At 40.1% G+C, this 26,640-nt stretch overlaps 2 protein-coding genes across 2 annotated transcripts in view; both read left to right on the forward strand.

The window, feature by feature from the left end:
* The window catches only part of CUBN (cubilin), a 142,788-nt gene extending 140,778 nt beyond the window's left edge, over positions 1–2,010 (forward strand). The window contains exons 66-67 of the mRNA XM_062569066.1: positions 1,056–1,291; positions 1,695–2,010. Coding sequence (XP_062425050.1) covers positions 1,056–1,291; positions 1,695–1,802 — 344 coding nt within the window. The 3' untranslated portion in view covers positions 1,803–2,010. The remainder of the gene's footprint in view (positions 1–1,055; positions 1,292–1,694) is intronic.
* Positions 2,011–11,649: 9,639 nt separating this feature from the next.
* Positions 11,650–26,640, forward strand: part of RSU1 (Ras suppressor protein 1) — a 108,932-nt gene continuing 93,941 nt past the window's right edge. The window contains exons 1-3 of the mRNA XM_062567722.1: positions 11,650–11,743; positions 11,968–12,079; positions 21,574–21,624. Of these exons, the coding sequence (XP_062423706.1) occupies positions 11,971–12,079; positions 21,574–21,624 (160 nt within the window). The 5' untranslated portion in view covers positions 11,650–11,743; positions 11,968–11,970. The remainder of the gene's footprint in view (positions 11,744–11,967; positions 12,080–21,573; positions 21,625–26,640) is intronic.

Below are 26,640 nucleotides of genomic sequence, written 5' to 3' on the forward strand. Positions count from 1 at the left end.
ATACAATGCTAGGAATTATTAGGAAAGCAAAAGAGAGCAAAATAGATAGCCATTGTATAAATCTATGATTCATCCACACATTGAATATTGTGCACAGTTCTGGTCTGCTATTGTTACAAAGAATTCAGTAAAACTGGAAAACATTCAGGTGAAAGTGATGGCTTTTGTATAAGGGTCTTTGTAGGCTGAGACATTTTAATCTGAGTTCTGTAAAATTATGAGTATTATTTGGATGGTGAATAGTGATCAACTGTTCATTGACTTTTTCCATAGAAGAACGAGACGTCCTCAGATAAAGCTAGGGGATGGCAAGTTCAAAACAAATAGGGCTGTTAAGAAACAGTTCTTAAAACAATATGCAGTTAAACTGTGGAACTCCTGTCCATAGGATGGTACAAATTTACATAGACTCGTAGATAACTGAACAAATTCATGGAAGGTAAAGCTGATAAAAACTGTTAAATACAAAGATGCCATCTCTTGAAGCTGGAAAATGCTGGAGACTGAGAGCAATCTGGCAATGATCTCCACATGCTTACTCTTACCCTACATACTTACCTTTCTGTCAGGGCATCTACTTCTGCCCACTGTTAGAGACTTAACTCTGGTATAGATGGCCTGTGTTTTGACTTAGTATGGTTATTATGTCTGAGCTGTTCTCTGCTCTTTTCTATTAGATGATGATTCTTCACTACTCTTCATTCCGAAGAACAGCCAAAGAGAATTTGTCTCTAGTTGAGTAGCTGGGCACTCATCTGAGCAAAGGCAAACTTAAAAACTTTGGTTCCTGCACCAAGGAGTTTCAGGATTTTGGTTTTTTAATAGTCACTGATGGTCTAATGTATATTTTATATTCCTCTTAGAATGTTAAAACTGGAGCCTCAGTTTTGTATCTTTTTGGAGTAAGGCTTGCGTATCTATCTTCATTGTTCCAGCTCACAGTGTCACTCCGTGTTTTTCAGGGCTGATAATTTATACCGTACTGATACACTACGTTGTGTAGTACCTTGTGAACCTTTTGAGCTTTTCAGCTAATTAACACTGTCCATTTCCAGGATGTGGAGGAACACTGTATGGCAGTACTGGCTCATTTGCAAGTCCTAGCTACCCTGCAACGTACCAGAACAACACTGATTGTGCGTGGACCATTACTGTACCAAAGGGACGAATTGTCACAGTGAACTTTGATTTCATCAGCATCGATGACCCAGGGGATTGCAATAGCAACTATCTGATCCTTTACAATGGGCCAGATGCCAGCTATCCACCCACCGGCCCATTCTGTGGGATGGTATGTTTTCCCTACTGTATGTGTCTCTGTAGTTGATTAAGATGAACCTTCATTTATGAATATTTAAGATTGTTTCCCCAATTCTCATGCAAATTCCATAAGGATAAGTAAAGATGAAGGCATAAGGCTTCTGTAGCACCTCCAGAGCCTTTTAATGTAGACCTTACAATGACATCTAGTGGGTGGCATCAGCAAACTATTTTGTCTGAATTTAGTTGCTTCATTTGTGATTCAAATATTTGTAACACCTTTTAGGAGAAAGGCAACAGTAGTATCTAGCACAGACCTGAGGTCCTCAACCTTTGATCCTACCTGTGCCTTAGATTTTGTGCTACAGTTGGGTTTTCCAAATGATCTTGGTATTCTAAAAAATTTTACACATTTTTCTTGTCTTTAATTTTAGGATACAAACATTGCACCTTTTACTGCTACATCACATCAAGTCTATATAAAATTCCATGCTGAGTATGTGACTTTACCATCAGGATTCCAATTAAGCTGGACAAGCTAGAATACCATTTATGAGAAATATATTCCTATTCCTTGCTGCACTGAAGAGACTTTAGATCATTACATAACACTTTGAAAACTGATTATGATCATACAACTAAAGTAAGGCCTTTAAAAAATTACTGAGTACAGTTTTTATGAATTTAGAATTCTGGCAAACAAATGTGATTTCCTGTTGTACTGAAAATAAACTATTATCTACTGCAAAACTGTGTTTCATAGTACAGTGAAACTGTGCTTTTGTTAATATTTAAAACATGCTTTTCTTATATTCTTCTATACAAATTCAAATGCTGTGATAGTATTTATTGAATTTCAATATCTTCATGATTCAAAATCTATTTTAGAATTAAATTTATGTGAAAATTAATTATACTTTTAGTAAATATTTTGCATTTCTAGACAACTTATAGTCAACTTCCTAGACATTTGTAAAACAGATATAACTTCTGTATAGGACAGATATAAAAATATTAATTGATTTTTGTTTAGGATTGGTTTGTTCCTTCCCTAAGCTTCAGTGTCTCTATGACTACAGTGGTTTTTCTTATCATATGTCAAAAATGTTGTTCATGGGATGTAGGGAGGATATTGATTCATAGCATGAAACAATTTTTGTTACAGCCCAGAAAAAAATGACAGATTCATTTCCTAAGTATTTCCTGGAATAGAGAGGCAAGCAGAATTTACATCACAGCAGAGAAACACTGGCAGATTTGGAAGAGGAAAATGTATTTTTCAGCTATTACTATTTTACCTGAGCCTCCTCAGAATTCTGGCTTTGTAAGTATTATGGAAAAGTCACTCAAAACAAAGCTAATTACTTCAGGTTACTATTGCAGCAATTGATTATAAATGACAAATTAAAGTGTTAATGGCAGTTTTAACAAAATCTAGGAATTGACTGGAGAGCCCCCAGTGGCTGCTGTATATGCCATCATTCCACAAACTTAAAAAAAGTTTATAGTGTTTGAGAAGCCACCCTGGTTAAAAGAAAATGTAGAAAACAAACAAAATAGGAATGGTTGAGGTTGGAAGGGACCTCTGGAGGTTCACCTAGAGCACGTTGCACAGGATCATGTCTAGGTAGGTTTTGAGTATCTCCAGAAAAGGAGACTCCTTTTCTAGCAACCTGTTCCAGTGCTCTGACACCCTCACAGTAATGAGGTTTTTTCTCATATTCAGATGGAACTTCTTGTGTTTCAGTTTGCATCCATTGCCTCTTGTCCTGTCACTTGGCACCACCGAAAAGAGTCCAGCCCCATCCCCTTGACACCATCCCTTAAGATATTTGTAGACATTGATAAAATCTCCTCTCAGTCTTCTCTTCCCCAGGCTCAACAGGCCCCGCTCTCACAGCCTTTCCTCATAGAAGAGATGCTCCAGTCCCCTAATCATCTTTATAGTCCTATGCTGGACTCTCTCCAGTAGCTCCATGTCTCTCTTGTACTGAGGAGCCCAGAATTTGACACAAGAAAGAAAAGTGCAACCTGGAAAAAGGAGAAATATCTGTATTTAGAGCAAACTGGGTGACATTTATGCCCTACCAAGCTGCTGGCAGAAAACTACTATTATTTCTGATAAGGGAAGATATAAAAGAGCATATAGTCAAACATTTTCAGATCAGTGGACTGAGAAAACTTTTGCTCAAGAGCCCAAGCCAAACTGCTTTCATATTAACAGTTAAGGAATGATACAATCCTTGTTCATAAAGTTTATTCAAAACCCCATAGGAGAGCGCAAACAGTCTGGAAAACCAAGTGATCTGAGCTGCCTGGAGGTATAGCTACAAAATATACTATATAGCAAAATGTAAGACAATGCAAAGCATATTTCCCACTGCACTGCTCAATACAGTAGAGCTCACCTGTTTGGCTGGATCCCTGTAAGACACTTGTCCTAATCACTTCAACTATGTCTGCTACATAAAAGCAAGCTACAGAGAAGACCAGGGTCCAAGGTCAAGCGCACAAACTGATTCACATCCACATTGCTTAGGGCTTGCTTTACCTAAGATTTGTCTTGGAATGAGCTGGTTGGAGCTGCTACTAGCAGATCCCACTTCTATTTACCTGCACAGACACACCCTTTAATCCTATATTCTCAAATTGGCCTATGAAGTCTTTTTAGAGGCACATTGGTCATTTGTGGATAGTCAAGGAATTTCATTTAAGATTTAGGTGCATGTTCAAGAATTCCAGAGCTGCAATGTTAAAGATGAAGATTGTCACATTCATGCAGTTGGAGAGTCCTATGTGTTAGATCACCCAGAATCAGTTTTATCAGTAAAAAAAAAAAATTAAATACAAAATAACGTGAATTTAAAATAGATGACCAGTAATAGAATAAAGCCAAGAACAAATGCACCAATGGAGATTCTTGTTGGCTGCTTCAGCTTCTTAACTAGCTTGCTACTTCCTTCTTCTTAGTTTAACCTGAAATCTCATTATATTAGCTTAATATGAAGTTCCTGTTGCTTCCAAGAAGGAATAGCATGGCTCTTGCCTCCTATTTTTATTTCTCTTGTTGATGGTGGGAGGGAAGGGGACAGAACAAAAGCTACTACTTTTTGCCTATATGATTCTAAGTCAGATGGTTGTAAATTTGCTAACCTTCTGTTTTCCTACGGATAGGCAACAGAATGTTACAAAAAATGTCAGGGGATACGATCACACTGTAAGGTCTTTTTGATTAACTTTTCTGCCTTGCATCTTAGGACACTCCTGGTTTTAGACTGATTTCCTCTTTTGTAGCTTTCTTGAAGTTCAAGAATTATAGGGGAAATCCTATAATTTGTCAGATTTTAAAAAATAATAAAAGTATAGTTATTTTACTGATTTCATAACAAGGTTTATTATAACACCCAAACATAACAGTACAAATGGTGAAACTGAGACTGGTCTACTTAATTTAAACATTTAACATTTCCAATTAATTTACTTAATTTAATATTCTACTTAATTTAACATTTTCTAAGAACCTGGACATTCCCTTAGTTAGAAAGGATAATTCTTCTAACTTATTGATGGATACTAAGGAAATACCATCTCCTGTCCGCTGAAAATTAGTAAACATTACACTGTCTTAGTAACATCACTATGGGGAGTCTTTAAAATACAAAGGTAAAATATTTATACTCTTATAACACTTCTACATTTTTAGATTGAACACATCCAGCCGCAGCTTGCTAAGGATTTTCGTAACAGCAGAACATTACCACACACCGCCACATTTCTGCCTTGCACAGTAGTCTACGCACCTTGCTTAAGCCCAGTTGGCGTCCTGTGGTAGAATGTTTCTAACAGGGGAGTGTCTTTAGCTGGCCCTTAGCTCAGTCCACTTCCTGCGTTTTCCGTCTTGAGATTTTGTCTTTTTGTTGGCTGTCTCACTTTACTGCTCTCTGGCTTCTTATCAGGGACCCTACTGTGGCACAGACCAGGTACAAAGCTATAACAGAGCTGTATCTGTTAGACTGACTCACATATTATCTGACTGACTGTAAAAGCAAAATGCTTTCTCTGGGAGCAGTCAGGTAGTCCTCCTGAGAGCAATCTAGCTGAGTGTAATTAGTAACAGTGATTTGGGCACGTACTGCATGTGATTCTTCTCTATCTACAAAACTCTTGTTTCATTTACCTGAAACAAACAGAATAATTGAAATACACACCTAAAATAATGGTCTACAATGTCTATCCCTCCACCTTACAACAAAAAGAGCAATCATACGTTAAAAAGTAAATCATACTGAACACTGATCACACCTTTTGAGGGAGGAATTATGCCTTGTTAGAACTGTGTCACGTCCTTAGGGATAACGAGTCCTCTAGGTCAGGTTAAACCTTAGTCTTGCCAGGAATAAAATTAACACATATATTTAATAAAAATGTGTATGTGGTTTTAATGAATGAAGTTCATTAGTGGCTTTTGGATTGAGACTGATAACAGTGACACAGCTTACTGACACAAAGTTTAGTTTCCTGAAGACGGATATGTTGGCCTACTCTAGGTTGGCCGATCTGCTGACTTTGTAAATACCATTTAGGTATGAGCTGGTGATCTGTGATGTACAGGTGGCAAGTTTCAGTGATTTGACCTTTAGCCTTTAAGTTCTATAGGGAATCTGCTGTTAAACTCACTCGTTTGTTTAAATCTGTATTTCAAAAAGTTTGGTATCACTGAGAGAAAAATCATGTTTCACACTGCAACAGATTAAATGTTTTCTGGTAGTTTTCTGATACAGACAAACTCCTGGGCTGTATTTCAGGACAATGTACTTGGTCTTAGTATGGCTTTCTGTGATAATATCAAACAAATTTTACAGAATCATCGAACTTTTACAGTAAAAGACTAAGAAACACTATGAGTAAGATGAATGGAAATGTATAATAATATATTTTTTTAAAAAAACATCCAGCACTAACTAGTGGTTGGTGTACAAATACTCCAGTAAATGGTACAAACACAATACAATACAAATTTTAAGTGTGTAAAATGCATGAGTTTCTTTAGAAAAAATGAAAGCCCAGGAGAGAATTTATGCTCATAAAAACTGTTGAATGAAGCTGCTGGTACAAGGTTCAATTGATCGAATACAACTGCCCAAAATAGTCAAAGTCTAAAATTAGAGTAAATTATCAATCCCATTCTTTAAAAAACAGGAACAAAGTAACCCACTGCTGTCCTCTAACATTTTATGTGAGGAACCACAACAGAAATACCACTGCAGAATTATTAAAAGGGACATCCTTAAAGGAGGGAGCTGTTACTGAGCCATGTTTCTATCTTGGAAGGTAAGGTGTGATTTAAAACACCTTTTAACTTGCTTTAAAATGACTATGCAGAAAAATCAAATAGGAACAATTAAACAAATAGGTAATTAAAATTATTTCAAGAAACTGCTATGTATTATTTGTAGCATTCAATACAATTAAGACGACAAAATCTGTTTAGTAAGATTTATGATTTTATTTTGCAATACCACCTTGAATACTTCTGTTTTTTTGCCTGTGCACAATCCTGCGTTATAGATAACGTGGTAGTTCTGAATACTGCACATCTGCCTTATATTATCTGCATGACTACAAACATCCCCACTGTATATGACAAAGCACAAATAATGAATACACATTTTTTCACTTTCCAGGGCCTTCAGCTTTTTAACCTATGTGCAAATCTTTTTCTGTATGTTCCTACATGGATTTATTCTTTATTTATATTCTTTTTTATTCTTTATATCTACTTTAGGAGACAGTTACATACAAATGGTAAATATCACAAAGACTAGGATTTGAAAAACAAGCACTAAAAGGCCTACATTCTTTTTGGAAAGCCCTTCCCATGTAATAGGACTATACTTTGTAAGTATAGTAAATAAGAAGTAATACAAGAATGGGATTGTTGTGCTTATAGTTACTCGAACTAAAGGAAGGAGAAGATATATAGTTAATTTGCTAAAAAAATGTGCTGCTGGTCAATCCAAAACATTAGCCAATGTTAGTTAAATTTACAAAGCAATTTTGGCTGAAAAAGTGATCACCAGGTTCATTAAAAAAAAAAAAAAAAAAAAAGAGGGAGTGTCTGAGCTTCCCACAATTGCTTAAGATATGTGTCCTAGGCACCAGAATTAAAAGTATTTAATGTAATTATTTGTCAGCTGCTAATATAACACCACAGAATTCTGTAGTCCTGATTAAAATGAAGTTTAAAGAAAATGAATAGCACTGACTACTCTTCATAGCAACAACAAAACTGAAAGATTACTAACAAATAAATGTTTAAAATATTTGGTAGCTGATGATAAAGTAGAGGCCATATTCTAGTAGAAGTCTGTTTCTATAAGGCAAAGATCAGTGAAATAAATAATTGTGTGACAGTTATCACGATTAACTGCTGTAACTACGATGGGTAAATTTTTACCAACAGTTCCAAGATGTACCCCTGGCTTTGTAGGTACATTGCATCATTTTGATTATATGTTAATCATTCATTTAAATTGTTATGACAGCTTTTCTTGGAGGGAAAAAAGGTAAAAAATAGAGTAATTATTTAAAACTGTATTTCCCTGTTTAGAAAAACTACATAGCACAGCCACAGCAAGGGTAGCGTGCAAGACTCTCCCTTGCTGTTCGCCAGTGCTGTGACCATCAGTGACCAGAGGAGAACTAGGTGGAAAGAAAGAGCAGCAAAAGGCAAATCCCCAGTCCTAGCTGCCTCAGCCACAGCAGAAACTGGAGCAGGATGTGAGGAGTGCTGAGAGTCACTTTTCTCTCCTCTTAACACCATGTTGGCAGTGGCAGGTCTATTACACTATCCTGAGCATACATCAGTCTCGCACATTCATTGAGTTCATGGAAAAATCTCATTTTTGAGGGAGGGAGAAAGATAAGGTTTCAATTAGAGCAGTAAGTCAGGCAGCAAAACGGCATTATGTTGGAAACAGAAATGTTTGATCTGCTAAAAGGCACCTCCATCTAGAGCTGTGGCCTCACTAGTGGATGGAAGTGCAAAGCAGGTGGAGGGCAGCTAGGGGTCAAAGACCCATGCACTGTCACCATGCACATGTCACTAAACACAAAGAGGAGCTAAAAAGTGTGAGCGAAGCAGACAGCAAAATGTTAGAGTTGCTCTGGTGTAGTGACACAGCAGTGATAAGCTAGGTCTCTGCAAACTTGCATTCAGTTCCCTCTGTAATGTCCAACTATATTAACCTGTATTCCTAAGGGCAGAAGGCATATGTCTGTCTATGTGCATCTTTCTCTGCAAAGACTTCAGACATTTGCTGTAGTAACATTTAAACCGAGTATCAAATTTGGAACAAATCTGGCAGTCTTCAAAGACATTTTCTAGTGGTTTCATAAACAAAAAAAATAGTAACTTGATAGTAAAGAGAGACCTAAATAAGTGGCATTCTAGAAAAGGGAACTGACAGTATTTGGACTTAACGAGGTTAAGAGAGAACTGGGGAAGAGAGGTAGGGGATAAATGAGGGAAGACAGTGTTAGTGCAATGTCATACACCTTCTGTAGGAAATTAGTCTTCACAAGTACAAATGCTAATGGAACAACTGAAAACTAAGTTTTCAAGATCAGTGAATGACCTGACAGTTGGATAGTGAGTCATACATACTTACTTTCCAGCTTGTTCTCATCCAATTGATACTTAGTGCTTCATGAGGAGCTGAACAGCTTTAATAGGAAGGACTGACAAGACTCTCTCTTTGCCAAATCCAATATAGGCCTCACTAGTATATTGATTAGTGTGTTTACTCATACGAAAGGTTTGCTAAAGCATTAACCAAAGTACAAGGTGTGATGGATAGATGAACTGTTTACACAAGAATATGATAGTAAGATTAGGTACATGGTAAAAAAAATGCAGTCCTGTCAAAAGCAAGTAATGGGAGTATGTTCATTAAACAGGGAGTGATTAAGTGCTGATGACAGAGGTAGGCTGTGGACATGAAAAATTGTGTACAATCTAATATACACTTGTTTTGATCACAGCATAAACAGGGCAATAAGAAGCTATGCAAGCTTTTATCAGCCCTGGAGACATGTTTTTGTAGCAGTGTGTTTTCACAGGCATGTGTGTTTTATCTGCTTGTTGGAATAATTACAGACAATAACTGTGGCTAAGCCCTTGCTACCAAATGAGGCCTGTGAGCATTCTTTATGAAACAAAGACTAGCAGACAATGTGGCAGTGAGGTGTTTGGGATTACAACTCAGACAATAACCAAGCACTCGGGGCAGACGACAATTGGCTGGCGGCAATCAGGGCACTTTTAAGACAGGAATGTGATGCAGATTCACATCCATGCAGATGAAAAGGAAGTGTATATTACTGCCTTATACATCTGGGTGAATGTTTGTACTGCTGGGCAATCAGGATAAATTGAAGTTATTCTAGTTATGTTTTGTAAGAAAGCTGAAAGTGGTCCCTAACTTTAGGAAAGGACTCAAGGTAGAGTGCCATTCACAGATAAACATGCTATTGCAGCCCAGATTTAAATCCTCACATTCCCCCCAAAATGCAAAAGCTAAAATTACACTCCCAGTAGTATTTCTCACTTGTTAGTTTTGGCATCTTCCCATTCAGCACGTTGGTTTCTGTGGATATTATTTTAGGCTTATAATTAACACCATGCAATGCATACGAAGCATAAATGCAAAACTCAAGGTTGTAATTCTCAGTGTGTAGCCAGGCCTTAGGTCATTTGATTGGCTCTGCCATTAATTGCCCTAAGCTTCCACATGTGTGGACTGACCGTAAGGAGAAGTTTCTTAACTCCTAGCCTATGTTGTATAGGTAAACACATTCTAAGCAGCAAGGTTATGACTTCTAGAGCATGATGACTTGTTCAGTTAAAAGTGCTCAGAATCTGGGCCCAATCTTGTAACTAATTTTGCTGCTAAAACTGATTAGAAAATTCAGAAAAAGCCTGTGAAAGATATAAACTACTGATTTATTGAATCAGAGATGCTTTGCAACAGTATCTTTTAAGGAGCATTTGTCAAACTTCAGAGTGCTCCGAAACCCTCTTTGGTCATCTTGGGAGGCCAAGCTTTCAGGCTCTATGGCACTGCAGCTCCTCCATGCTGCAAGCTGTTGCTGACTGGGAGGAGACAGAGCTACCAGGCCTTGGGGTACAGAGTTGACCAACTGCCCTGAGCATAGCACCTCCCAGTTTCTGGACTCCTCCCAGGGAGTTAGAAACTACTGCTCCTGCTAAGAATATGCTATAGAGAAGTGTGCCCCAATACATTTTTCCTCTTTGTAAAATGGTGACACATCCACCACAATCTAACTTTCTGGATTTATATTTGTAAAGTGCCTTTCAAGTGACAAAGGAATGAAAACTAGTATTATCACTGTACTTTGGAAAGACCAGATGTCTCAACATATGATAGTTATCACAGGCATCACACTACCATGCGTACACTAATAGGAAAGTCTCAACAGGCCAGACATCAAGTTAACTAGAGGTTCTCCACTCATCTAGATGTAAAATTATCCTACTAATGGGCTTAGTGAGTCAGCTTAGAAACATGCCACCATCTGAGCAGTAGCACTCACAAAGCGAAGTCTCTAAGGTGTGAGCTCCAACCAAAGTAGACCCATCACTTCTCTAGTGTCTACTACATCAGAAATCACACTGCAAGACCTCCCTCAGGGACAGTGCTCCTTCACCTGTCACACTACTTCTGTGATACTGGTGGGAGTGCGTTTGAAATGGCTACGCAGTGCCACAGGCCTTGGGAGCTGGCCCAGGAGAGGGAAGGCTCCCTCAAGCACAGCAAGCTGGGGCAGCCAAGAGTCCTCTGAGGGAGCTGGGCTCATGTCTCCAAGCTCAGGTACCCCAGGATTTCACTCAAACAACTCTTGCCAAGAGAGGCTTGTAAAAGTCTCTTCTCCTTTTTCCTGCAATTCTACTCTTTCCCCGCGCTGCCCCTCGCCCCTCCCGCGCCTCCCTACGCCCGCGCCGCCGGAAACACGACGGCCGTCAGCCGCCGCTCCTGCGCATGCGCCCGAGCTGCTCTCCGCGCAGGCGGGACCCCTGCTACTAGCCGCCCAAAACCCCCGCTGTCAGCTACGGGGCGCGCTTATTGGCCAGCGAACGTCTTCCTCCCGCTCCCCCAGCCAATAGCCAACGGTCAGGGGGTCGTGACTGCGCGCTGATTGGCCTTCCGGAGCGGCACCTTTCTAGCTGTGGGTGGAAGTGTTCCCGCGAGGCGCTCGCCTTAGAAGGCGCGGGGAGCGCCGCTGCGTCCCTTGCTCCCCGGGGGAGGGCGGCAGTGCGCCTGCGCGCGGGCCGGGCCGGGCGCGGCGGCGGCGCGGCAGGGCGGGGCGGGGCGCGCGCCGGAGCGGGGAGCGGGGCGTCCGCCGCCAGCAGCCGTTGCGCCGTGTCCCGCCCGAGTCCCGCCGCCGGCCGCGGCACCGCGCGGTGAGTCGCCCTGGGGGCCGCCAGCGTGCCCCTCCGCCTGGAGCGGGGGGGGGGGGGGGGGGCGGCATCCCGGCCGGGGCCCCGCCGGGGGTGGGGGAGGTGGGCGGCGGAACGGGCGCCGCCGGCGGCGCGGGGCCCCGCTCCCGTCGCGCAGCCGGTTGCCCGCGCTGCGCCGGGCCGGCTGCCGCTCCCGCCTCACGGTGGCCGTTTATCCCCTGCCGCAGAGCATGTCCAAGTCGCTGAAGAAGATCGTGGAGGAGAGCAGGGAGAAGAACCAGCCCGAGGTGGACATGTGCGACCGCGGCATCTCCAACATGCTGGACGTGCCCGGCCTGTGTAGGTACCGGCGGCGGGCTGGGCCGCGGCGGCGGGCGCCGAAACTTCCTTATTTGTCCCGGGCCGGGCCGCGGCCCGCGGGGCGCTGCGGCGAGCAGGGGCGGGGCGGTGGGGGAGGCCGCGGTGGCCCCGCTCCCCGGGCCCCTTGGCGGTGCCCTGAGCTCACCGGGGTGGTGAGGGCGTCAGAGGCTTCGGGAGCGGGAGGAGCCCGCGCTTCCCAGCGCCCCGCAGCGCGAGTAAATGCTCTGTGCGCCTCTTCGGGGGAGGCTTTCCGCTGCTCTGCCCTAGGCACCGGCACCGTGGTGCCACGACCCCGCCTGCCCTCCCCGCCACCCGCTCCCGTCCGCATCCCCACGTGCCCCCTGGGCCGGCCCTCTGGCACTTGAGGGGTGAGGAGAGTGTGCCTGCTGCCCACTCTGCCCTCGCCTGGCAGGTCAAGCAGAGAAACCAGGCAGGTAGCATCTCTCCTGGTCTGGTATAGGGTGAGAGTAGCCTGAAGATAGGCATAGCTCATCTTGAAGGTAGTGCTCTATTACAGATAGAGCTATGTAATAGTTTGGGTATTGCTTCATTCCATGTACTTCCAGAATTATGACAGTACGGTGGTACTGGTTTATTGCAGCACCTGTAGACTGAGAACACATACATGAAGAGCAAGGCAGGTAACTTAGCCTTGTTTTTGCTTTGGCTAAGAGTGCATATGGTACCATGGCACAGCTTATATGCAATAACTTATTAAAGTTGTGATTGGCTGTAGTATGTCAAAGTCTGAAGTTTTCCTCAGTGTATGATCTGAATGAACAAACAAAAAGACACTGAACTACTTAAAACTCTTAACTACATCTGGTTTTAGATGTTCGCAATGTTTGTTAAATTTAATAGCAGTCATGGGCAAAGTAACTTGTGATAGAAATGGGTTGAGAGAAATACATAGATTGCCTCTGCAGAGTTAAGAGCAGACCAAGTGTTTTCCCTTTAAAACAGCATGTAAGTGTGTTTTTGTAATCCTTAATCAATTCTTCATGGCATAGATTTGCAGTTAAGTTTTGCTGAATTTCCTTTCTTCTGAATTACTTGCCGCTGTTAGTCTTAACTATGTAAACAGCCCATTGTCCACAACTTCTCATCAATGTTCTGTAATGTATAGGTCTCTTCAATTGTCCTGTTGGATTAAAAGGACACGTCTAGCTTTCCAGTGTGGGTTAGTCTACCAAGAAGTAACTTGTGAGACTGAACACTCCAAGTATCAGTAATGCTAAAGTAAAAAAGTTTTTCCTGTACAAAGACTGCCTTGTCCTTGCTGTATTTGCAGGATTTTCCCATGGCATTACATTGTGGATATGGTCCTTGATACTGAGGTGCTAATTAAGCATCTGGAACTTGTGTGGTGGGGAGTTTACTGCACAAGGTGTAACTTGTGGTACATTAGTTAAAATACATCAAACAAGTCTATGCAAGAGTTACAGGTACATGTTGTGTGGCTTGCTTTAGCATGGGCATTGTGTGGCTTGCCTTAGCATGAGCATTTAGGACATTGTGCAGTTTAAAAAGGAAGCTAAGTGGAGGGGGAAATGCCAACTCTGAATTTAGTCCAGTTAATCCAGGCTTCCCTGCTTTTTCAGTTTCTCTGCATATTGGCAAAGAAGGCATAATAAGGTTTTTCCATCTTCAAGCTTTTTGACAGTGTCCATCTGGAGAAGAAGTAATTTCCTGTAAGTGTGCCTCTAAGAAGTAATGAACAGGTAGTACCTTTGGCAAATTTTGGTAGCATTTGGGAAGATATTGTTCTAGCCTGTTTTCTAATCCTGTCATCTGACTCTTAATAGGTGATCTTTTCTAAAGCAAACTGAGGTTTTAGGGCTTCTCTAGCTTTCAGAATTGTCAGGGAAGCTAAGTGAGCTCAGTGCCTTGCCTTCCAGGTGAGTTGAGTATCTTTCCATTGCAGTGTTAAAGCATGTGTTTTCAGGAACTCTGTTTGTTTGTTTGTGGTGGTGTTTTTACCATAAACCAAATATTTTTACCAAGTTAAACAACCATCCTGATTCATACCCAGTAGCTGGTCTTTCTTATAATCTTATCTTTAATGAGGACCTGTAGTTGATGTTTGATGAGCATAAGAGTGGATGTGATTGGAAAGAACCTTTAAGTGGTGTTTTCCCCATTTTTGGCAGTTCGAAGTTTAAGGACTTAGACGCTAAGAAAATAGATTAGAGGATACCTCTAAGCTGTGTTTAATAGACATTGATAGGAGTTTTGGCCCATGAAGTTATTTAATAGTTTCAAATTCCACCTACACACTGGCTAGTAACTCTTAAAACAAGCTACTCCCTGTAGTCTTGATTATTTTTCAGGAAATAGACCAGGCCTTGTCATACTGCAGGGTGAGTAACCACTGCAAAGTGGCCAGTAAATTCATATTTAAGCTTTTTTAGCTTGGTTCACATAAAATAAATGTAAACACACTTTGAATTGGTGATAGTGCAGCACCATGTAGCATGTGTTAATCCTCATCGTTAAGGTACAGGCCCATTCTTGCCATGTGTGATTGGTGGTATGTGTGTGTTTGTTTTGGTTTGTGTGTTTTTTTTTTTTTTTTTTCCTTACAAGATCATAGGAAACCATGTAGGGAGAGGAAGATAAGAGGTGAAGGAGTATATCCTGTGGCTTGGATAGTATTTAGGACCTGGCATCTCTTTCCTGTCTAGTGAATAACTTCCTACAATATAGGACAGCCACTGTATTTTCTTTTGCCTTGGCTTCCACCCTCTGTGGAGGTTGTAGGAGAGGAATAAAACAGACCAAACTGCACACTATTAAGGAATTAATGTTGATTTCTGAATCAAGAGAAAATACCTGTCATATCTGTATTGTATATTAACTCTCAGTATCTGAAATTATCTTAAATGAGCTTAGATCTAGAAGCTTGGCAACCTCTACATCTCTGTTCACGCTTTACATTTAGTAAAGGGAAAGTTGTGTGGCCATATTATTTCTAACGTGGTATTGAGATTCACAGTGAAAAGCTGAGTAGTTCCTAAACTGCTGCTCACTCATTCATTAATGTCATTCTGTTTTTTGTAAAAACAAACACAGTGCTCGGATTTTAGGTAGAATATTCAAAATACTCAGTTATTTGGTAGAAAGGATAGTAGATGTATAGTAGAGTAAACAATTAGATTCACTGAATAGATGATGTGCCTTTCCCTTAGCCTAATGGTTAGGCATATATTAGTAGGACTTTAAGGAGTCATCTCTGAATTGTAGAATTGTTCTTGGAGAAGGGACCAGCCTCGTCTGATTTATTTATCTCAAGATGATAGATATGGGAATGCTATGAATCTAGGAAATATTTTGCCACAATAATTTGAGGCATCTGCTGCTCCGTAGCCCTGTTGTCAGGAAAGGAATATTGGATAAAATACTATTTATTCTGTAAGTGTTAATTTGCTCTCATTATCATTCCATCTATAAGTTATCAATATTTTAAATAAGCATGTAATGGTGTGGTAGGAATTGATCTGTCTATAATTTTTTTTCTACCAAAAGTTAGTGTTAATATAATTGTCCCATCTTAAAATAACCAGAACGTAGAAGATGAAGTGGCAGGCTACTCAAGTGTTGCAGAGGTGTTTTGTACAATGATGTAATGCTCATTCTCCCTTAAATTCCTCCAGTGGGAGAGGCAATGTCTTGGTCCAACACAGGTCTTTGAGGTCTTCCTGTTTTTCTTCTCTCTCTCTCTCTCTCTCTCTCTCTCTCTCTCTCTAAGAGAATTAAGTCAAGACTTGTCATGTAAACATTTTATGGTAAGCTAAATTGCAGTGGGGATGGAGGCAGTGTACGAAAAGGTTTTGGTACTGAGTCAAAAAGAGAAGAACTTGAATATTCTTCGTTGACCTATTCCATTTTGAAGCATCAGTGGACTGGGACTGTGAAAATTTAATTACTGTAAAAGTAAGTTGCCCTGGCAAATGTTAGTTAGCATCCTAACCCTCAAACCTCAATGTGAATTTGAGTGGTGCTAGAGTAAGCTTGAGGTGTAGGCACTTGATGCATTCTTGAAATCTAACCCACTTAGAACTTCAGTGTTAATTACTGTGGTGTTAATAAGGCTTCTGAAGTCTTCATTCCTCAACATCTTGTTTCTTAGTGTCTAGCCAGCTCATCCAGTGGCTTCATATAGAAATTATAGTAATTCTCCTGTGGAAGTTGAGGTGCTCTTCAAATCTTGCTTGACTGGACCTGAGGGGTAAATTACCTGATCTGCTGAGTACTTCTGGCCATACTTACATGATCTGTCTACATCCAAAGCCAAATGGCCCCAACCATGCCCCTTTCAGCCTTCCAGATACTGCTCTGGGATATTCATTAGTTGCTTAAGATAGCTATGTCTTTTAATACAGAGTTGGTGGTTCAGTTGTTATGCAGAATTGACTTTATATATAGAACAAGGAAGTCTACAATCAGATATTCCTGCACCACAGTCCGTTGAGTACGGGTAGGCTTGTGGCAGCATACTGACAGACTTTGTATGTCCTGAGGCATTGTTTCATGAAGTTCACAATTTAATTAATGGGAACAAATTCCCCCTGTATAATGAGTAACCAAATACCATTTTATATCTAGTTTCCATTTCTTATTGTGCTTGCAAATCTGTCTGTTGACCGGTAGTAGCTTTGAGCCTCTCAAAATTGAAGTTCCTGGTGTCTAGATATGGTTATATATGGACTTCTGGAAGCAATCCAGGGCACAGTTCCCTAAAGCTTGTCTCTTCGAGATAACATAGAAATGTTTCCACCATAGTAGTTAGTAATACTGAACCTTTGTAGTGTTTTCTGAGTCTTCAGTGATTTCTTTCTCCACCTCCTTTCTCTCCAGGGGATGTAAGCATGTTTTGCAAGTGGAAGATGCAGTGAGGTTCTTTGCCAGGCATCAGCACTGCCTTAGGTACTGGAGTTTCAGGCAAGGTGCTTAGGCTTGAGTCTAATGTTCAGAGTAGAATGCGTTTGGTTTTTGGATTTCAGTTTTTTAGCTTTGGGACTTCTGTTGTGTTCTAAGTAGACATGTGGGAAGCAACCTTACTAAAAATCTACTGATTCAAGGTGGCAAATGGATATATCACAAATATGGAGAGAATATAATGCGAATATATAATGCTTCTAAGCTTGTAGTGTTAAAAGGCCAGCAAAACAGCTTGATGATGTACCCATTAGATTTACCTTTTAAAACATAAATACTGACAGAACTCTTTAACATATCAAACTCCTGCTGATCTCAAATATGAGTGGAAGACCTGAGTCCATACCCCAAAAGCTTAATTGCTTGTGTGTAGCTGTTTTCACTTCCTATGTGCAAAAAGTCTGTAATCATGACAGCTGAGGTTTAGCGTCTAAATATGTGCTGAACTCTTGTACCCGTCTCAGTTCCCTATTTGTAAAACATTTCTTTCCCCATCTTTTTGTTTCTTAATTTAGTTAGTAAGCAGCTCAGAGCAGGTATGGTGCTTGTGTATCTGCTGTCTAGCACTTAGTGGAATTAAGAGGACTTTATACTGCTAGGGTGGGAGTCAGTTACATGCAAGTAATTCCTACTCTTGAGCTGGCTTCTTGCAGAAATTTAAAATAACTATTTGGTATGCTTTTTGTTTATTTGCTTGTTTTTAATGCTGAATTACTTCTTGAGCAAACAAAAGAAATCCCAGACACTAATTTTGTCCCATTTATTATTCTGACTCATGCTTTAAGTGACTACTTCAGTTGTGAGGGGAAGACTGTTTCTTTACTGATGCCTTAAAGAGTTTGTTTTATTTGGATAGCCTTGGACATACCTAGTCTAGTATCAGCAAGTAATCATGCACTGAAGTCGGCTCTCTTAGCAGAAGAGGTAGCTTGTGGTCAGAAAAGAGCTGGGAAAGGCCTGTCACACTGGTAGAGGAATGAACTAACTTGAGCTCTTCCTCATGTGTTTTCCAGAGTCAGTCTAGGCTGCTTATTAAAAGACTTGTCATGAGATTGGTGATTTAGTATGTCGGTTTGTAAGGTAAAGAACAGGTTATCTGAATTTGAATTTCTATCATAAAGCTGGCAAAGCATATGCAAAAATAGCATGTACTTCTCAAGGCTAAGTTAAGTGTAGTACATGCTTCAGTCTTTGTTCTACTCTAATATGCCAAAGAAAACATTAACTTTAAAGGAAAAAAAGTGCAAAAGTACTTGCAAAATTAACTCTGTGCCTGATGGCCTGGTTTGGCTCTGCATTCTGCATAGGCATGACTTGGTGTGCATGTTTCAGAACTTTGTCTAACAGCAGAGATGCAGATGTCCTCCCTCTTAGGAGTTCAGTTGTCTTTCATGATCTTGATTAGGTGCTGGATTTTAGTATGGTGGTGAGATTGTGGTAATTGGACTTGATATACATTTTTGAATGAAACTTCCCAGTTTTAAAAACAAATTTTAAGGTGAAGTGGGAGCAACATCGTGAACAGTATTGAAAAGCAAAATTTTGTTTCTTCTGAAAAGCACATTAAATCTTTACTTCCTAAGGTTTCTGCTTAAGGGTCCCCGAGCCTTCTCCCTAAGGGCAGGGGGAGAAGAGAAATTTCTAAAAGTTCCTGCATCCCAGATCTTCAAAAATGAAGCTAGAATGCCATCTTGTGGTTCTAGTGCCAGTCTAAGCATTAGACCCTGTGGAGGCTAATGCTCCACAGAGCTGAGCCTTAAAGGCACTGCCTCACAGTATCCTTAAAATTAAGAGCTGCCTGAAATACATATGTGGGATTTGTAAAGGCATGATGATGTAGCTTGAACGCATTGTTGCCAGCATAGAATTTGCTGAGAGTACAAAGCCAAGCAAAGTCTTTGGTTTGTGCTGTGTGTTTTTGTTGCTTCTTTGATCATCTAGGACTTACTGAAACATTTGTGGCTTGGCAAAATATTACCTGACTGACCATACTCTTGATTGTACTCTTTCTACATTGGTAGGAGCCTCTTGGGTATATAGATATGCAGAGAAGCCATTTAATTTATAATGAAGAAGATAATACCTATTCACCTGTATGTGTTTGAAGCAGGTCAGGCCAGGGTAGGTAACTCTATCTTCTAGTAGGAAAATATTTGGCTCCTTATTTACAGTCAGGCAAGGCTGATTTCTTGTTGATGCTAGTGAATCTAGATGAAGCCTTTGGAATTGGTTGTTTGAATTAAATACAGAAATAGACAATGTCAGAGTTTTTTTTTTTTTTTTTTTTTTTTTTAAAAAAAAGTTCAGAGAAAGCTTGCTCTGTGTAAGTGGCTCAGAAGTGGAAACTGAGAATTTCAAACCTATATCTGAAAGTTTAATAGCTAATAGCATGCTCTAACAGAATAGCTGCTGGGACAAGCAGAAATTGAGAGAAGTGAAATCATTCTGAAAGCTGCTGTCAAGATTTAATGTTGCATGTAAATGAGAACACCTTTCCCCTGCATTTTAACTTAAAGCTCTTTTGTCAGTTTGTACTGTTCATCTGCTTTGATGTATGGAGTCAAAACTAGAGGGTACAAATGAACTCAGTGTGGTTATGTAAAGGTGCACTTGTTTCCCCATCTGGTTCTGATGAGGAGACGTTGTCTTGGACCCGGAGGTGTCCGGCTAGGGTACTTTGCATCTCTGGATGCAAATAGGCTGATTGCTCGAGGAATGGTTTTGTTGCTGTTGGTTGGGCCTGGATATCAGGGATCTCTGGAAAAAAATGTGACTTTCACTGATTATTTCAACCATTTAAAATCATAAAGCAAGAGAAGTAAATGCTGCTTAAGGAATACTTAAACATACGTTCACAAACAGCTGTCTTCCATCATCTAGCTTTAATTCTTTTTTTGTAAGTTGTATTCATATGTTTAGGTATATATCTACAATAGTTTAAACGTTTGTGGTTGCTTATGGTTTAGATGCTGATGGTAAAAGTGCTCTTATGTTTTAAAGCTCAGAGCTGTGTGTGGCTGCTGTACTTGACTTGCTCTTGGTGCCAACATTTATAGTAACATTCTTACAGCTTTTCTGTGGGCCTCTTTTTCTTTGCCCTCCTGCTCTACCTAGGGAGTTGCTGCAGGCAAACTTAAGAGCACTTGTGTTTTGAGGGAAATGAGGGTGGGTATGCTGTTTCTTCCTTTCTCCTCCCTGCCCTTCCTTCCTCCACAGCCTGCAGTCACGTAGGGAACTGTGGCAATGCGTTTTTACACCGAACTGTCTGTTCAGTGTCTGCCTTTCTGAGTTTCTGATTTCATTCTGTTACCAGATTATATTCACCTGTGGTAAATTATAGGCATTCTTTAGGATTAGTTTAAATTGTTTACAGGCAGCTTGCTGTATCAATAAGGAAAACCTCCCTAATCTGCTTTCTCCAACTTCTGTTTTAGCATTGATCCACATGTCACAAGTCCTTGCCAGGATCTTATAGTTTCCTAAGGCAACAGTATCTCTGGAACTGGACTAACTGTAGCAATGTCTGTTGCTTGGAGAAAACTGAGTGACAAGACAGACATGAGACAGACACTACAGCTGCCCTTGAGGAAGGAGAAGTTCCAAGTTGCCTAGGAAGGGCAGTCAAGTAGTTTCTGGAGGTGTATTGAAGACCTTTACCTGGAAGTAAGGAAGAAGGTGTAGGGGAGGAGAATCTTTTCCTTTTTCTAGTTCAGTGAAGTACATCAAACTTTTTACAGGGAGGGGGAAGATTTGAGGGGCAATCTCTTCAAGGTGTGGATTTCTCCTCTGGCTGTTTGGCATATTTTTCTTTTTAGATGGTGCTTTATGTTGTAGGCTGTGAAGATTCTAGGGAAAGCAGCAGTGTTGTGGAGGGTGAAAGTAGGCAGGAACGAATGTGAAAAATGACGAAGTTTGGGGTTTACTGCAAAGCTCTGTAGCTGCCCCTTGCCCTGCCCACATGTGTTCAGTGAGTTCGAATATGAGGGACTTTTGTCAGTTTAGTCAAATTATATGAATGATCCAATGTTACATGTTATTGCCGGGTTGATTTGCTATTATGCTTCGTAAGTGAAAGGTTGTAAGTAAAACTATAGGTACTTATGACAGAAATTTAACAGTGACTTGAAGATAATGAGCTGGGAATATGCAGAAACTTAAGATCATTTGTGTGATATTAGTGTTCTTGTTTGGATATAGATATTAGGGCATGTATCAATTTTTCTTTGAAGGTTTCTAAAAGTAGAAATGAAAAAGATGTTTCTGTATGTGTTATGTAGAAGTATGCTGTATGAATAAAACCAGATTGCTGAGAGTGAAGAGTACTTACTCTTTAAATTGTACTTGGTATAGTAGCAGAAACAAAGCAAAGGCACAGAGAAATGGCCGTATGTCCTTCAGACTTGAGCTTGTTTTTGTGATATGAATCTGGAGTAACTTTAGTGTAGAAAATAACTTATCTTTTTTAGCTGAAATAGATATGAGCTCCAAGTTGCTATGTCTGCTCATAAACTAACTTTTGTTTTTTCTCTTTACAGTTACCTTGTCTCATATCACACAGCTGGTTCTCAGTCACAACAAGCTTACAAGTAAGTATACTCCTATGTTTTGACTTCATTGCAGGCAGTTGAGCAGTACCTAAAAGCTGCTGCTGCTAGTTTTTCTGTAAGGCAGAACGTCACTTATCCTAAGAGCATGAGAGGGTTGTTGGTGAAATGCTTCATAAAAAATAGATGGAGGATGTGACTTAGATGTTACTTAGCAGTTGTGTTCAACATGCATCTCCAGCTTCAGTACAAGTCTGTGACATAGCAGAGTAAGATCTGTAATTCTTTATCTTGTTAAATAAAAAATTGTTTTTCCTACTACAGTTCTATAAAGTCCTCATCTTCAGGTATTCAGTAAAGGATGTGGCTTGCTTTTTAGTAGTTGGATAATTCATTTAATTGAAACAAGTGAAAAGAAACTACAACTTGGCTGTGACTGTATTGTATTTATAACCCAACTTAATTGACTGAGGCCAACTGGATGTGGTCTTCAGGCTTGAAAGAAGCCAAACAGTCTATTTCAACCAAGAAAAATTCTTGAGTGCAAATATTCTTTTGCTTGTACTGTACTCGGCACCCTCAGCTATTACTATCTTGTTGTTACTGTTCCATATTAAAGAAGTTCTCAAGTGAGATGTTGCTGAATCTCCTGTCAGGCAAGCAGGATAAACATGCTGAGATATCAAAGTGACTTTTGGGAGGCAAAAGAAATGATTTTGTTATAGGAGAAAACTTCAGCATTACTTGGCCATACTTTATGCTAACATTCCTTGCATGTTGAAATACAAGCAACAAGTTTTATCTGATTCCTTTTGCAGTGCTTCTTGTATATAGAAGAAAAGTATTGTTTGTGGGGACTTTCTGCTCATTTGTGTCTGCTCTCCGCTTATGTGAGTGGATTTCTGTCTCAACCTTTCCTTTCTGATTGGAACTCCTAAGAGTAGGAGGAATGGAGCTACCAAAGAGGGTGTGTACCTTGGAGGAGATGACTTGGCAGATGCTGTAGTATATATCAGGCTATTTCTAAGAGATGCTCTGCAAGTTGAGGTTGAGGGGGAGAAAAAAACTATTCAACTCTTTAAACTGTATTCTGGATGTGTTATAAAATAGCATCTGTTATTTAAAATGTGAAAAGCTCTTAGTGCTTAAGGCTTTGGGCATTTGAGTAGGGTTTAGGTTGGGGGGGAAATGAACATTAGATTCTGCAAAATGAGTACTTCCTCATCTCTGGAAGTGATTTGTTGAGTATTAGTGTCTGGCTTAAAGGATTTGAAGTGGTAGTATGAAATAGATAAAAGCATGGGCAGCGTGGGAGAGACTTACGAGAAATGTGAAGTAGCTATTCTAGGTCATGCATTTGTATAGTGTCTAGATTGGCATCTTGCTATTTGTTTTTGCCCCTATAACTGTTTCCAAATAACTCTCAATTTAATGATAAGTTTGGCCAGCAGTTTCCAGCTAAGTAACATGTAAATAACTATTGTGCAAATTCATGGTAAAATCAGGAAAGGAAAATTGTGTGTTAAATGCGTAGATCTACCTCTGATTTACGAGGTCAGAGTTGGAAGGAGTTCCAGATAGCTGGAAGCTGAGAGTGTGTTTTGGGAGAGTATTATTGTATACTTGTTTTGGTTGTATTGCTGCGTGGCATCTGTTACCAGCCACTGATGCAGTTGGAATGTTGGGCTGGAGGGGTTTTTGGTCTGACCCAGTCTGGCAGCTCCCTGTTTTCCCTTAGGTCACTGTTCTTCCAGAGGAGGTACATCTGCTGAGTGGAGATACCTGTCTCTGTCTAAAAGCTAGGCAATTCATTATATCTAGCCAGAAATTCTAGCTTTTTCTGCAGCTGTTAGAAAGTTGTGGGCACTTGAAGCAATTCACTTTGCTCATCTCTAATGCCTGTGCAACAAAGTCAGAGTACTCATCCAAAGTTGAGTTAAATACATTCCACCTGATGCTGCCAGGCAGACCTTCTGTCAGGTGCTAGTTACCTGCTCTACTTTATAGCAGTCTAAATGACTGTTAATCCTTGCATCACAGGTTAAGTGAGTTGTAAGCATTACTCTTGTTAAGCTTGACTATTCTCTTCTCTGGAGTGTGTGTTTAAAAAAAACAAGCAAAAAAACCCCATTCAATTCTTGAAAGCTAACAGACTTCCAAGGGTTATATCACCTCTTGCAGGTGATGCATTACAAAAATTAAATGAAGTCAAAGTAAATTTAGCTGAGCAGACACTGGCCGGGGCACAGAGCAGATCTTTACTGTAGTCTGAGGAGAAGGCAGGAGAAACTCCTGCAAGGAGTCTTCAGTCAAAGAAGACTTGGCTGTCTGAATTGAGGCTGGAGAGCATGCCATACTTCAGTGTGAATGCCGAAATTGAAAACTAAACGAATAATCTAGGTCATAGTTGGAAGCCTTCAGCTGAGGGCCCAATTGGAAGGTAAAATACTGTGGTTATGTGGGGTGCTCAAGAAGGGTGTTCAGGTTAATTCCAACTATTCAAGAAAAATCCAGATAGCTCCCGTTTTGTAAAGCAGTATTAATTTTCAAAACACCGTTTTTTGGACTACCACTACTTTAAAACTGTGATTCATAAAACTTTTTAAAAATAGTTCTAATCTGCTACTTTAGAAGAAAGTAGCACTTAGATCAGTAGGGTATATCAATATGGAAGCAAGTATCTGTTCCCTCAAAAAAGAATACTGTCAACCTACTTAAATATGATGTTTGAGGTTCTTTATAGAAAGGTAAAGAATAACGCTACTTTTCCTGAAAAGTAAACTCATCAAGGTTTGTGAGAATTTACTGTTCTTTCAGAAACTGTGATATAAACATTTAAACAGACAGCACACATTTTTTAAAGGCTAAATTTCAAGTTCATATTCTTGTATTTGACGTGCTTGACCTAATCATTTATGCTATGTAATTAATTGTCTTAGCAGATTGCTCTTAAAATGACTGGGAAGCTGGTGGCAGTGACACTTAACATGCTGCACGAAGGTCATATTAGCATCTCCTACAGTTTTTTGCCATTTAAATGAATGTTCTGCTTGCTATTTTTCCTGCTGTTTAGAGTAAATATGTCTATCTGGAAGAATAAATATATGTAAAGTGGCTATGCATATTTTTCTTACCGTATCTCTCACTTTTGCTAGCCAAATCTATTTAGAGTAAGCAAAGTTTCATTAACAAATGAGGATGGCACTTAAATCCATCATACTTCTTAGAATATTTCTGTGGCATGCTTTTGTTAATAATTGGTATGCCATTCACACTGCTAGTGCTTTTGCATTTACCTGTCTGTAAATCATTCCCTATGAGAAGTACTCAAATCAATTTTTTTGTTTGTTTGTTTTGAATACATTGGACTGTATTTTTCAGCCATCTAGTGCTATGCTAATGAAGGACTCATTGCTGCTTCTGTTCCAGGTTACTTCTGAAACACTTCGGTTCTTTCTTCTGCTGTTTCATTGGGATTTTTTTTCTTTCGAACAGCTTAAAAATTGGAAGCAAAACCTCTAGGGAACTTGAATATCTCTGACTCTGCAGTCTTGTTGAGCCAATTGCTGCATAAGTGCTTAGAAGCCTGGTACAATCCTATTTTAGGTTCTCGAGTGACAAATTGGTTAAAAGTAGAGGGAAAAAGTGAGTACTTGTCTTTGTTTTCAACTTATTTTAGGCACGCGGGCCAATCATCTCTATATATTGTAGGGTTTTTTTTTTTTTTTTGTTCTATCACTTAGTGATTTAGAGCCAAACTTTGAGAAAAAAAAATAAAGACAATTGGGCTTATGCACTTAGCCTGCATAAGTTGTCTCCTCTGACTCAGCTTCTTTTGAATGCATTGACTAACATCAAATTGAAAACGGAACAGAAGTCTGTGATAAATGTTCCTCAAATCTGTGGAAATTGGTGGCTGAGTAGGAATCTGCCCTTCAGTGTCATGGGTTAATTTGGATGGATGTAACACAGTTGTCTGATCTGGAAGGAGCTGGGTGGTGTATAGGTAGCATTCATCTGCTCACTGAGTAATAGTAGGGAATTAGGAATGTTATGCTGGAGAGGGAAGGAGGGAGTTAGAGCCACAGGGCATGCTCCTGTAGAAACCAGGTTTGATCAGTTTGGCTAATGGCAGATACTGTTTTCATACTTTCTGTGCAACACTAGTATCTTTATGGATCTCCATTCCACTAAGTCTTTTGCACTCCTACTTGGGACTGCTTCACTCTTAAATTTTTAAGTGGGATCTTTGCTACAGACTTAAAAGGAAACTGCCTTGGCTACTTGTTTTCTCTGGCAATCCTATGTGGAGTGGCAAATGAAGTGTCAAGGTAGACTTGCATGTTTTGCAAGGCCGCCCAATATTCTTATTCTTAGGGTGCTGCTGCCTGTACAAGACATGGTTGTTGGGGTGGCTGTGCCAGTAGCATGTTCTGTTGATTCCAACAGCAATTTGTTTTCAAGAGTTCTTGGAACAATTGGAACTCCAGTTGTTTCTAACAAATTTGAGATATGAGACTTTTGAAGTTTTGCTTGTAGAAGTTCTTGAAATAAAACATTCTACTCTTTTTCAAACCTCTTCAGCTAAAGCTCATGGTTTCATGCCAGTTCTGAGGGAGAGATGTTAAGGATATTAGGAACTAAAGAATGGGATGTGCACGGGAGCTCAGAGTAGGACAAGGAAATTGCAAAGGACTTGGTTGTCTCTTCCACCCTGGGACTTGCACCATGGGATTTCAAGCAGCATGTTTTTGTGCTCTGGGAAGACTATAATGGATGAGGGGATGTGGGTCTTCCTAGCTATGATTAAAGTTAGGTATAGCTTCTATTGGAGTAGACAAATCTTCATTCATGTTGCTTTCATTTTGAGAGCTTATCTTCTTAAACAATTAGGTGCACTAGAAAACAAAGTCGTTGCTTCTGACTGAAAAGAAGATGCCTTTATAGGCTAAAACAGAAGTCAGCAGGACAGATTAGACTGCTTTTTGATGTCTTTATGCTATTAGATTTATAATGTTTTGCCACAAGTGTGAAGTAGTACTGAAGCTTTAGGCTTCA

Source organism: Rhea pennata, chromosome 2 (assembly GCF_028389875.1).
Source record: "Rhea pennata isolate bPtePen1 chromosome 2, bPtePen1.pri, whole genome shotgun sequence".
Taxonomy (NCBI): Eukaryota; Metazoa; Chordata; class Aves; order Rheiformes; family Rheidae; genus Rhea; species Rhea pennata.